The 13,165-nt window shown below is 39.9% G+C and overlaps 1 protein-coding gene across 2 annotated transcripts in view; it reads right to left on the bottom strand.

Moving 5' to 3' along the window:
* PRORP (protein only RNase P catalytic subunit) overlaps positions 1 to 13,165 on the bottom strand; it is a 38,609-nt gene that overhangs the window by 25,267 nt on the left and 177 nt on the right. The window contains exons 1-4 of one of the 2 annotated variants that reach the window (XM_030274651.4): positions 12,993 to 13,143; positions 11,271 to 12,648; positions 10,137 to 10,184; positions 8,668 to 8,800 (exon numbers count right to left, since the gene is read on the bottom strand). In XM_030274651.4, coding sequence (XP_030130511.4) covers positions 8,668 to 8,800; positions 10,137 to 10,184; positions 11,271 to 12,271 — 1,182 coding nt within the window. In that variant the 5' untranslated portion in view covers positions 12,272 to 12,648; positions 12,993 to 13,143. Of the gene's footprint in view, positions 1 to 8,667; positions 8,801 to 10,136; positions 10,185 to 11,270; positions 12,649 to 12,992; positions 13,144 to 13,165 lie in introns of those variants that run through there. The other variant, XM_002199760.7, reaches the window with a different exon arrangement.

The following is a 13,165-nucleotide window of genomic DNA, read 5'->3' as shown; positions in this document are numbered from 1 at the left end:
AATATGGATTCCTGATTTCTGAGCTAGCACCACCCATGGACCTCCCCATGGTTCAAAATCTGGAGAGTCAACACTGCAATACTGGATGGCTGTCTGAAATGTGGGAGAGATGAAAAGAAGCAAAACACATGCAGCCCAAATGAAATCAAGATAGAAAAGCTCTGAGACAAAGATGAGTGAAAACAGAAAAGACAAAAAGTGGAAGCAGATAAAACATGGTAAACATTCCAACACAGTGTTATTTTCTCAATGCTAACAAATGGAAATATTATTTGAAGCAAAATAGTTACAGTCAAGACATTTTTAAGAAGCAAACTATACAAGTAATCTTGTCTTTATGGACTCAGTTCAATACAAAACAAACACTTTGCAGAGAATTTTTCAAGTGGCATTTTATTTCAAGTGACAATGGTTATAGAGCAGTTCCTGAAAAGGTGGTTTTCCCTGATGGGCAGAGTAGACTGCTTTGTTCAGGGAATACTACAGCATGAGTTGGGGAAGCAGCAGATGCTGCAGGGCTGCCAGAAGAGTCCTGCTGAAAGACACCAGGATAGGCTCAGCACTCCTCAGAAAGCCATCTCCTGGCTCTCTGGGGTTTACTCCTGGAGCTGGGGAGATGCTGCAGCTTTTTCAGTGTCATCCCTTTGGCCACTGCAGGTTTCTGCACCATCTCCTCCTGTCCGTGTCTCCGAACACTCTCAACAGATGCCTGCCAGACAGCCAGATCAGCTCAATTGTTTTGCATCTCTATGTGTACACTCTGCAAAACAGGGAGGGAAAGTTTGCAGGTGGTGCCAAGAACACTTATTCAGGCAGGGAAATGAGGAGTTAATAGCAAAGTGCAGAAGACAAATGGCCAACTTTAATTCATGTCACCAACTACAGAAGACTCCAATAAAAAGCCTCAGACAGGCTAAAAATCCCAAGGGTCAGTTCATTTTTTTTCCTCACCACCCATCTTTCCCCAGCAACACATGAGAGTGTGTTCTTTCCTTTTCCAGAAAAAAAATACATTAAGAATGACAGAGAAGGTCTCATCCCCTGAGAGACATCCCCAGTTTTTGAGCTGCCATATTTCTCATCTTCTCTGGACACAGGGAAGGAAGAGGGCAAAGCTTGTAAATAAGGAGCAGACTACCTCATCCAGACATAATACAAATGTCCAAAGACTTACACAGTAGGATGTACTGGGTCTGGCTGAGCTGGAGTTAATGTTCCCCACAGCATTAAGGCTGTGTCTCCAACTTTCCCCCTCACCAGTACACAGGTGGTGGGGAAAATCTTGGGAGGGGACATCACCAAGACAGAGGACTCAACCTGACCAAAGGGATATCCCATCCAAAAGTCACCTCCTCAGAACAACATCCAAGAGAAAGAAGGGGGTGAGGGGAGGGTGTTTGTTATTACGACCTTTGTTTTCTGGAGCAACTGCCATACTGATGCTCTACTTCCCAGGGAGTGGCTGGGCATCACCGGTCAATGGGAAGTAGAGAATAAATAGTTTATTTTTCTTCACTTCTGCATGCAGCCTTTGCTCTTGCTTTAATGAACTGTCTCTATCCTGATTCACAAGAGTTTTTCCATCTCATTATACCCCTACACCTTGTTCTGTTGAGAGGAGTGATAGAGCAGCTTGGTGGGCACCTGGTCTCCAACCAAGACCAATCCACTACAAAGAAAGTAGTGGATTGTTTTAATCTTTTAAGGATTGGGATTTGTCTGGATTTTATGCAGCTCTTACTTCAGCCACAGTAGTAAACAGATGATTCATGCACAGTTCCCTAAAGATATCTCCCCATTAGCTAGCTGTTGGAAGAAATTAAAGGCTTTCTTTCCAAGCAGTAAATGAAGCAGAGCACAGCTGCAGTTAGGCTACAACTAATCAAGAGAACCCAGACACAATGGCCATCAATGCAGTACAAGGATGACATGAAAGTTACAGAATCCTAGAATATGCTGAGTTGGAAGGGTCCTACAGGGATCATTGAGTCCAACTCTTAGCCCTGCACAGGACCATTCCCAAGAGTCCCAGGAAAGAGCACCAAAACAAACAAAAAAAGCACAGCAAACCTTACAGTGATTTCTAATTTGTTCTGATTGGGTTCATCTCACAAAGTTTTTAAGGAAAAGTCCATTTTCCTTATGGACTGGAAACATGACTCAAACTGAAGGAACTAAACTAAATCCACATTTTGTATTGCTTATTGACGTGACCCTCCATAAGGCTCAGGCTCTGCAGAGAAGAACTGCAATACATCAGGGCTGTTACCTCACTGCAGGACTTCCCCCCACACGCACAGCACAGCACTCACAGTGGCTCCAGTGATATCCTGTTTCACGCCATGAACAAAAGAAAAGGGAATTTAAAAAAACCCACCTGATTCCATTCATTGCCTTACTGGAAAAACAGGGGAATGCCAACTATGCAACCTTTAAAAATTATTCACTGCACCTTCTATTAAAAAATATTTTCTGCACAAATGCATACACACTGACTAAATCAACTAAAAGAAAAAGGCAGCTATAACCAAATCCATGATGGCATTTATACTGATATAAAGAATTTAAAGAGTTTTTAAATAATTTATTGTTTAATCACTAGGGTGTGGGTGGCTCAAGTCCATTCATACCTTGGCAAAAGCACAAAGAGTTGCATTTTTTTGCCATTCATTCCTGGCTTTGCTCCCTCAACTACCTATGGACACATGCTAGCACACGGAGCAAGACTCGAGTGGATGAACTTGGCCCATACAAGAGTTTGTAGTCTCCACCAGTCCCTCTGCTGAGGTTACAACACAGAGGACTGTCCTGGCATGAAAATGCAGCCAGGAAATGGAATGAGATTGGTAGCAGGTGAGACTAGTGCGATCACCTTTTCCCACACATAGCCCTGACTATGCTGACTGGCTAAATTATGAAATGACATTTTATGAAATGCAACTCTCAGCCTGGAATATTACAGCAAAGCAAGAGAGGTTGGTTGTAAAAAAACAGAATTGTAGGAATTATTGTTTGAAAAAGCAAGCAAGAAAAAAATGACTAGTTTTGCTACCTTAATTAATTAATTTAAAGTTTTTTAAGTAAGTGTACCTTCCAAAAGTCTGGTTTATACAGCGAGAAATCTTTGAAAAAGCAGCAGTAATAAATATGAAAATAGTACTTTTTGGTAAGACAATACTATTTCAGCTTCTGTAAATACATTTATAGATTTATAGAACAGAAATATACACATTTCTTCCCATACCAGTGTGCATACAGATTACAAGCTTCAAGACCACAACAAAAATGAGGGAAAGAATTCATTATTAGTATTTACTGATACTATGTTAAACATGATAACAGAAATAAGCATTTCAAAACAAAGAAAATATAACTAAACATGCAGTAAGAGCAATGAAAGTAATCCACATGAGTATTTTGAAATAATTTTAACTGTAACAGTTCTAAGTGTACCACAAGTTTAAAATCACAGAAAAATTGAATCTCTTGAACATTTTTCTTCTCAAGTCTAAATAAGAAATATGTTGGCAACTAGAAATAAAAATCATGGCATTAGTCAAATTCTTGAACCATCCAAAAGGTCTACTACTTAAATGTCAAAACCCAAAGTAATCTAACTTACAAAGGAGATACATGAGCAAATTCACAGAGACAAATACAAGAAAGGCTATTATGTTCCTGCCAATGTACAGAGCTCAAAAATAAGATTTAAAAAAACCCCACACTAAAATGTATTCAAATCACTGCAGAAAAGGCTGTTTGTCACTTCTTCTGAACAATAAAGTTTTTGTTCACATCAGGAATGGTGGAGAGACACTAGTTAAATTAAAAAAATTTAAAACTACAATATTCAACATATATTTTCTCCAGAAGTCACAATACTTTAAGCTTTGTACAGCAGAAAAAGCAGTGCTTCCTCTGTTGTTTAATGACAACATCCTCAAGTGAAAGGAAACAGCAAATTCTGATAAACAGAATATTATACTGCACTTAATTATAATGTAACTACCCCTATTATCAAACAGGGCGTATTTTAGAGAAGTGAAAACATTCAATTTTTAACAGTTTCATAAAATACAATGTTATGGGGGTTGCTTTGTTTTCAGCAATGCTTCTTGGTATCAGAAGGAAAAATACAGGAATGAACATTATGTGTAAGAAATAAAATTCAGCTGTCCAACTGAAATCCAGCCAGTTCTCTTTTTTAAGGCGCCTTGGTGGAGCACTCTTAAATCTGTTTGCTGCTATGCCCAACAGGTTGAATATTTCCCCTACAGTTTCAAAGCCTGGAAATCCCCTTCAAACCCTTCTAAACAGGATGGGTTTTCTCAGTATTGTGCATGATATCTCTATGTACCCTGGATTGCACACAATATGTTTGGCTTCTGTTACACGGGCCTGAGTTCACAAATAACCCCTGAGTCAGGAACTCCTGTGGCTGTAGCCGTGGGAGGCACTGTCAGGCTCTGGCTGTGATGTGCATGTGCTGCCCCTTCACAGCTCTGCCCACAGCGGGCACTGCCGGCACAGGACTTGGCTAACATCCATGGGAATAGAGGTAGAGGAGGAAAATGGCACACTTATCCCAGGCAATACTGTGCCACATTCAGAACAGGACTGACATATACCCTAAGCCCCTTTGGGTCATTTAGGGGCAAATCATGGAGCTGGAAGGAGAACCAAAGCTTTACAGAAAAAAAAAAAAGTATGAATCTAAAAGGTAAGAGTCAGAATTTTATGTTCAAGGTTCCTTGGAAATAGCACCCCCTCATTCAGTTGCAAAAGAACACTGAGATGAATGGGCTACTTCCTCTTTGTCATCTGCTTATGGTCTAGACGAATATCCCTGCTTAGCTCAGATCTGGTGTGGGAATTCACATGAGCACAACCCCATCTCTTCCTGCCTTCTTGACAGCACATACACACATCTCCCATGAGCTTCCTTCCCACTGCACAACAGTCCTTTCAGGCTTATCAGAGGTATGTAGGAGCCACAAAGGGAATGAAATTACAGCATTTGCGTAAACACCCAGGAGCAGCTGCAACGTGAAAGTCATCACAGCAAAAGTTGATTCTGCCTCTCAGCATACCAATTATGTCAGGCTCAATGGCATAGCTCCCAATTAAATGCAGCCAGGGTAAACAAGCATCTGACAGAAAATATCATGTAGAAATTTGGTACAAAAGGTGACAGTCTTACTATAACTGTTTTCTTTCTATGGCAGCCCGCAAGGTTATAGCTCTCTGTATTAGATCATCATATGACATCCTAATAGACCTTCCAGAAGCTATGCATAAGGATCTGAATTGATGCCTATTTTTAATGTGTAACATTTCATCACAGATAATCAGTTTTATAGTTCATGCAAGCCATCTTTTCAACATATTTGTAAATAGCGTTCACTACCATTCTGATGTACAAACCTATGCTGTTTGATTTTCATTCTTAAAACTAATTACAAAAAATACTTTTTTTTTTTTTAATCACTGCACAACAAACTACTTTTGGGGGATCCTCAACAAATCAAGTCTTTGCTCCTCATTTTCTACTCTGAATACATTTATTCTTAAGTGATGGAAATAAAATAATGCAGCGATGCTGTTGCAGAAGTAAGACAAAAGACTATTCCTCGGTGAAGAAAAAAACTGATTCCAAATGCATTTATATATTCAATTTGAAACTGTTGGAAAAAAATATTTAGAGCTCAAAGCAACTCAAACTGTTTCCCTGAATAATAATTTCATTGCAGGAAATATAGATCCACTAAAGAAAACTAGTTAGGAGAAAAGAAGGAATACAAAGCTAAAGTGTCCTCTTTGAATTACAGCCACTACAAAAGAAATGACTGACTAGAAAATGAAATCCCCTTCACCTTCTCAGATGTATTTGCTCACATCCTTATTTCAGCCTCATCATCTAGTTCCCCTCTGGAAGCCCCTGACTGCAGAAGAAGTCACACAATCTGACATACCTAAAATGGGCAGCCTATTTTCATCACCACATGTCTGCTTTCATAGCACAAAGGCACTAAAAAGTCCCAAATTTATTTCTGGAAACATCTGATACACTATGACACTGTTTTGCCACTACCCCCACATCCATGTTCAAAATTCACTGAGGAAGCAGACTTTAAGCTTACAAGCAACAGTAAACACACCAAGTTCATCTCCATTCAGGAGAATGATATATATATATAAAAGCTGTTGATACAGAATTGGAATGAGATCAACTTGAAACTAACAAGTAGGTGGCCCTGGAGTGATAAATGATGGAATTTCAGCTATCACACAGACTAACAGAATCTACTGACATCAAAATTTAATATAGTGTATTGTGTCTTTGTTTCATTAGATTGTATGCATTTAATCAATCAGGCTCTCACACAGGGGAACATAATTTCTATTACTCTTCAGATTGTATGTGAAGGTCCTGTTACACAAATCTCCCTTCCCAAATCTCTCCACCTTCAACTGTACTGCCAACCTAGCCCTGTCTACTTGATCCATTTGAAATTTTCAAGCCATACAGCATCCAATAAAATACAGCCTTTTGTTTATTTTATATTATAGAACTCCAGTATCTATTAAATACTTAAAATGAATGCTACATTTTGAAGGAGAATTTTATTCTCCTGTACAATTCACAGGTATATTAGATGAAAAGTCCTGAACTGATAATTAGATCTGTGTGGAAATTAGATGACTGCACAATAGGCTGCATGTATTACAAATACCCCAGGACTGTTTCAGGTTTCTGTAACTGACAAACATGAAAGCCTGAAAAATAAACCTGGTGTCCTCTTCCATATTTTCAAAGCTGGTGAAGAACTGAGGTGCCAGCTGCAGCAAACACCCAATCAATACTCAAAGATAAAGCCCACACCCAAGATGTGGTGTGGGCTCCATCTAGTGGGACTCAGCTTTGTTCTGTATTGCTACCACCAAATGTGTTATCTCCACACAAAATGTGTCAGAAATAGAAGCATTAAGATTGGAAAAAACCTCCAAAATCATCAAGTCCAATCTATGACCGATACCACCCTGTCAACTAGACCACAGCACTCAGTGCCCCATCCAGTCGTTTCTTGAACACCTCCAGGGATGGTGACTCTACCACCTCCTTGGGCAACTCATTATATGTGTTATCACCCTTTCAGTCAAGAAATCCTTCCTCATGTCCAACTTCAACCTCCACTGGCACCGCTTGATGTGATGCTATGTTCTCTTGCCCTGTTGACAGTTGCCTGGGAGAAGAGAACAACTCCCACCGGGCTGCAGCCTCCTTTCAGGTACTTGTAGAAACCAGTAAGGTCTCCCCTGAGTCTCATTTTCTCCAGGCTGAACAATCGCAGCTCCCTCAGTTGCTCATCCTATGGCTTACTCTCCAAATCCTTGACCAACTCCATTGTCCTTCTCTGGACATGCTCCAGCACCTGAATGTCCTTCTCATGGTGAGGGACCCAGAACTGAATGCTGAATTAGAGATGTGGCCTCACCAGTGCTGAGTACAGGGGGACAATCACTGCCCTGGTCCTGCTGGCCACACTATTTCTGATACAAGCCAGGATGCCATTGCCATTCTTGACCACCTGGGCACACACACTGGATCATGTCCAGCTGCTGTCAAGCAGCACCCCTGGGTCCTTTTCTGCTGGGCAGTTTTCCAGCCACTTTGTCCCCAGCCTGTAGCACTGCCTGGGGTTATTGTGACAGAAGTCAAGGACCCAACATTTTGCCTTGCTGAACCTCACAAAATTGGCCTTGACCCATTGATCCAGCTTATCCAGATTCACCAGCAGAACCTTTCTGCCTTCCAGCTCATAAACACTCCCACCCAACTTGGTGCTGTCTGTGAACTTGCTGAGGGTGTATTTGATCCCCTTGTCCAGATCATCATCAAAGGCATTAAACAGGACTGGTCCCAGCACTGAGCCCTGGGGAACCCCACTGGTGCCCGGCTGCCAGCTGGCTGCAGCTCCTTTCACAGCCACTCTCGGGGCCTGACCATCCACACAGTTTTTCACCCAGGGGAGAACATACCTGTCCAAGCCATGGGCTTCCCCAGGAGAATGCTTTGGGAGGCAGTGTCAAAAGCTTTACTGAAGTCACTGCAATATACTGTAGTGTCTGAAATCAGGCCCTCTCATATGTTTACCATGACCTTTGAAAAACTTGATACTGTATACTGTAATTATAAATATGAAAGTGTATCTTTAAAACTGAGGAGCAGTTGACAGGTTGGTGGGTTGTAAAAGGTGACAGAACAAAACTATAACCAGTTCTTTACTTTTTTGCCAGCTCAAGATGTCTTATTTTGTTTCATCCACTAGATTTTATTCCATATTTAAAATTTAGCTTTCGGAAGATCAAAATATTTTAATTGTTTAATGTGAAACCCCCCCACATTTTTATTATTTCAGCATCCATTAACAGCTGGCTGAAAATGTAAGAACAAATAAAATATCAAAGATGTTGAGATTTAGATGCAAATTAGAAACACAACTGAAAAAGACACATAGGATACTTCATGGTCTATCTAATGACCTACCAATATTTAAAGCAAAGAAAAAAATTTCTAGTGTTCTCAAAGTGCCTGAACATTACTTTTATATATATTATACTGCACATTACTTCTATCCAATGAACCTGACAGTGTAAGAGACCTACCTTTGGACTTGTCTTTCTAAAAGTGTCAGTTCCATGTATCACATCTTTTAGTATTCTCTCACTGAGATGACTGTATTCCTCTTCGGTGAGGTTACTTTCCTCCAGCTGATGCTTGCAAACTGGGCATTGTCCACTGCAATAGTAGTGAAACAAGAAAATAAAAGAAAAAAGGCTTTTAAATAAGAAATACATTAAACATTTCTAACTTGTCAATAGTCTGTATATGAGCACAATTCCTTAAAAGAACCCCAACATGGTACAATCATAAGAAAATCATTGTACTCTTTCTGTGATGCAACCAAAACCTACGAAAGTCACTAGCTCTTATATTCTTTTTATTTTCTTGAAACCATTTTAATTTTGTTCAAATACTTATCCAAGTAGGCTACCTCAAACTTGTTTAGTTCAAAATAAAGTGATCTTACAGTTCTAACAAAATAATCACTATGGAACCACTTGTCACCATTTTGTTCACAGATGCTTAACCCATGATAAAATGTAAGGTGATCTAAGTTAGTTTAGCTCTCAAAGTCTTAAACTGTTTACAGACAGTAAGACAGAAAATAGACTTAGTTCTCAGTCAAGACAATTTTAGAATTTTAAAACTCTTAAAGGCTGGAAAAGGCTGTCTAAAATATGATAAATTATTATAACAGAGTACAGTACCACACACATCCTTACATAAAAATAATCTATTTTATAGCAAACAATTGTTAAAAGAATGAGCTATGACCATTCTTTCAAGGACTTTAAAAACTGTGGGTTCTACATTGTGCTTTTACTTCACAGAATGCAACATAGAGTATTTTTATAAACCACCTAAAACCCCCATAATCCATTGGAGACATCCATAATTAATACATTTATCATTGCCAATTTGCTACAAAAGCATAAAGCAAGGTTTCAAATAGAATAACATTTAAAATAGCAGTTTACAGACATTAAGAAAACTGCACTGTAATAGAAACACACACCCAAATGTACCTGTGAAAACGTAAGAACCATTTTGTCTTCACTGAAAATGAGATAGGGAGAAATCTTTCATCTGTACAAATGAACTGCAGTGTGCAAACAGTATCAGTTTTCAAAAAGAGAACACCACACACCACAGCTGCTCTGCTATAGACTGTGTTAAACAACAGTACCATAAAGCCAACCAAAAAGAAAGTCTCTAAATCCTAAACAGGAGACAAATAAGCCACACAGTAAAATGGCACCTCTTATTTTTCACTGTTTTTTTCTGTCTTGGCTCTGCTAAGCATAACTGTTTTCCAAATGTGCATGCTGGGTCTTGTTTAATGTGCGAGTTCGAAACTCGAGTTTGCCAAATCATACATCACAACAAAGGCTCATATTCTCAAGGACTGAAATACTTTTGTATATAGGGAATGCAATTTTTTTGTACTTTAGAAGGAGGGATTCAATATAGACAAATCAAGACAACACCTCACTTAGAATTTTGCATTTACCTGTCTTTAACGTTGGTCAGGTGTCCTCTCCAGTTCCCTCCTGGTAAACTAAAAAGTACGGAGGGAAAGATAAATAAAAACATTAGGTAGGCTCTTATTTAAAAATATCTGAATTGCATGTCAGAATAATTATATTTTGGTCAACATTTAGAAATAGAAAAAAACAAACAATCATCTACCTTACAAAGGAATTACACAAAAATCCATATTAATTTAGTAACACCTGGAAATATTATATAAAGAACCAGATTTAACAGAATGCAAAAAACTAACACCATCAACATAAGCAGTTTGTGCTGTCCCCAAATTTTAAGAACCACACAAACAATCAGTGTGCACTGACAACTTTTAAGTTACTGCCTGACACATTCATAAGCCATTCTAATAATGGTAGTGCATTCCCACTACCACATATTCCATCCAGGAAGACTAACTTGTAAAATGGCTCTGTAGCTCACATCGATCAAAACTGACAGCTAAAAAATCACAGATGGGCTCACATCCAACCTCATGACAAATATGGAATGGGCTCAGGTGAACCCCACGGTGCATGTGCACTGTAAGTAGTTGTAATCTGCAAAGTCTGACAATCACTACTCATGATAACAGTGTGACCAGCTAAACATTGTGGTAAAACATAGACCCTCCTATTAAGATTGTATAGAATACTAGGAGATTAACAAAGTCAACACATTTAATCTTCATTTTACCTAGTGGAATCTGCTGCCTCTTTCTTTAAAGAGAGAAACTATCTAACTTTCAACTAGCTTACTACTTCTACACTCCAATGAATTCCAGGAAAAGCCCTCATAAACCTGTCAATTTTCCTTATCTAGCACCCCAGAAAGAGAATAAGTCAGCTACTTTGAATTGCCATTGACCCAACACGATTTCCTAATTTTTGTACCAAGGAATAATATTTAACAGGTAAAAGAAAAGGTGAAATCAGTAAAAATTTTAAACTTTCACAGTAATTTGTAAGCAAAAATAAAATGCATCTTTTAATGACAACATGTCTCTTGTGGAGATGCAAAAATAAAAATGAAATGTTGAGGGGGTCTCAGAGTTGATCTGTGGGATAATCTGAATCCCTCCTCGTCATGAACTGCATCTTTCTATTTAAACTTTATTTACCTTTCAAACCATAGCTTTATACTCCGCATAAATGTTTTGTGAGGGTATATTTGGTTCTCTCTCAAATATAAGAGGATACCAAAGAGCTCTTTTTGTAACTCAGCACCTTTCATACCCCTGCTGAAGTCAAAAAATGACTGCAGGACATCCAAGGTTGGGACCACACCTTTAGCCAACATTTCATTGTACAGTTCAAAGGCGAGTTCCATTTCTTGGTGATGGCTGGCTGCTTTGATACAAGATTCATAGCACATCCGTGAGGGAATCATAATCTTTTTTACTTCTTCCAAAACAGTCAAGGCCATTCTCCATTGATTTGAATTGCTCAACCCCCTGATTAGAAGGCTGTAAGCCCCACTTTCTAAAATCTTAAACCTGGCTTTCATTATGTCATACACATCACGGATTTCCGAAACCTGTCCCTGGTGGACACACAGGGTCAGGTATTTGACCAGAACACTGTATGCAATGTCCCCATTACGCTTTGCCAGGTGGGTCAGCAAGGACTTGGCCACATCAATGGGGCTGTTGCACCTGATCATACTGTTCAGCATCACCTCTTCAAATATTTCAGGTGATTGGAAATTTTCTCTTAGTTTGTTCCATTCTTCAGCCTGCAAAGGTTTTTCTGGAGGTTGTACATTGCTAAACTTATGCCTTGACAGAACATGACTCATTGACCATTTCTTTGCAGCTCCAACAGAGGAAGAAAAGTGGAATTTCCCTTCAGGTATTTCTTTAGTCTCCCCATCCCATCCTTCTCCTTCTTTGCAATCAATTTTAGACTTTTTCTCAGTAGGTAAGACATCAGTTTCTTTGGGGTCCACTGGTAAAGCAGTACTGGAAGATGTCATAAAACTGAAAGAGTTAATTTTTTCCCTATTAGGGATGCCCAAAGAGACAGCAAACAGTTGTCGGCATCTTGAAAAAGGCCAGAACATATGACATTTCCATAGCAAAGCCTGAAAACCCTGCTGACTAGTTTGAGAAAAGAGTGCCATCACAAGACCAAATTGTCTCACTATTAGTATGATGAAGTTATAAAATAAAAAATAGTTTGCATGGGTATATTTATTAATAGAAGCCCAAGGGTTGTCAAGCTGTATAAGCTTGTTTCATGAGTCCTTTTTGTCTCTTACAGACACAAACAATGGTAAAATCTTTTTCCACAAAAATCGATCGCTTAGACTGTGAGGACAATCATCCAAAACGAGGGTATCTTTCTTTCTAGAGAAGATGTTTTACATATTCCTGTTTGTTGGTCACAGCAGCAACGTGTACTGTCAACGTTGTACGCAGAAAGGCAATGCTGACGCAGCTACACAAAAAGCACGGGGTTTTTCTTCCTGCCTTCGTCCCAGTTAAGTCAGGAGATTTCCTAAAAATAAAAATAACACCACGACATCATGACCTGCTCCGTGGTTTCCTGTGATATTACATCTGCATGCTAAAAAACACGAAACCCAAGGTAGCTCGACGATTTCAGGTGAGAAATCCCAATCCTGAACATTCAGGCAGTCGCAGGGCTCCTACATTGCTTCCCACACATTTTTCACTCGGCGACAAACTTCCGTTTAACTTGTTTTCCCAATCCCAAACCCTTGGTAACGCCGCTGCCAAAGAGGCAACGCAACACCGCGGGCGGTAATGACACTGAATTCCCGGGTACACGTTAGATTACACGGGTAACTAGCGGGAGGTCCGCAGGCTGCTCCGCCTTACGGGGAGACTCCGCAGGTCTCACGTCCCTCACTGGGTGTCCCGCGGCCCGGCCCGGCCCGGCCCCGCCGCCTTTCGGGAAGCCTTTCGGGAAGCCTTTCGGGGAGCCTTTCGGGGAGCCTTTCGGGAAGCCTTTCCCGCTCGCCCCTCTCTCCCCCGTCCCTCCGCGGGGGGCC

Source organism: Taeniopygia guttata, chromosome 5 (assembly GCF_048771995.1).
Source record: "Taeniopygia guttata chromosome 5, bTaeGut7.mat, whole genome shotgun sequence".
In the NCBI taxonomy this organism is placed as follows: domain Eukaryota; kingdom Metazoa; phylum Chordata; class Aves; order Passeriformes; family Estrildidae; genus Taeniopygia; species Taeniopygia guttata.
This window is presented reverse-complemented; position numbering and strand designations above follow the sequence as displayed.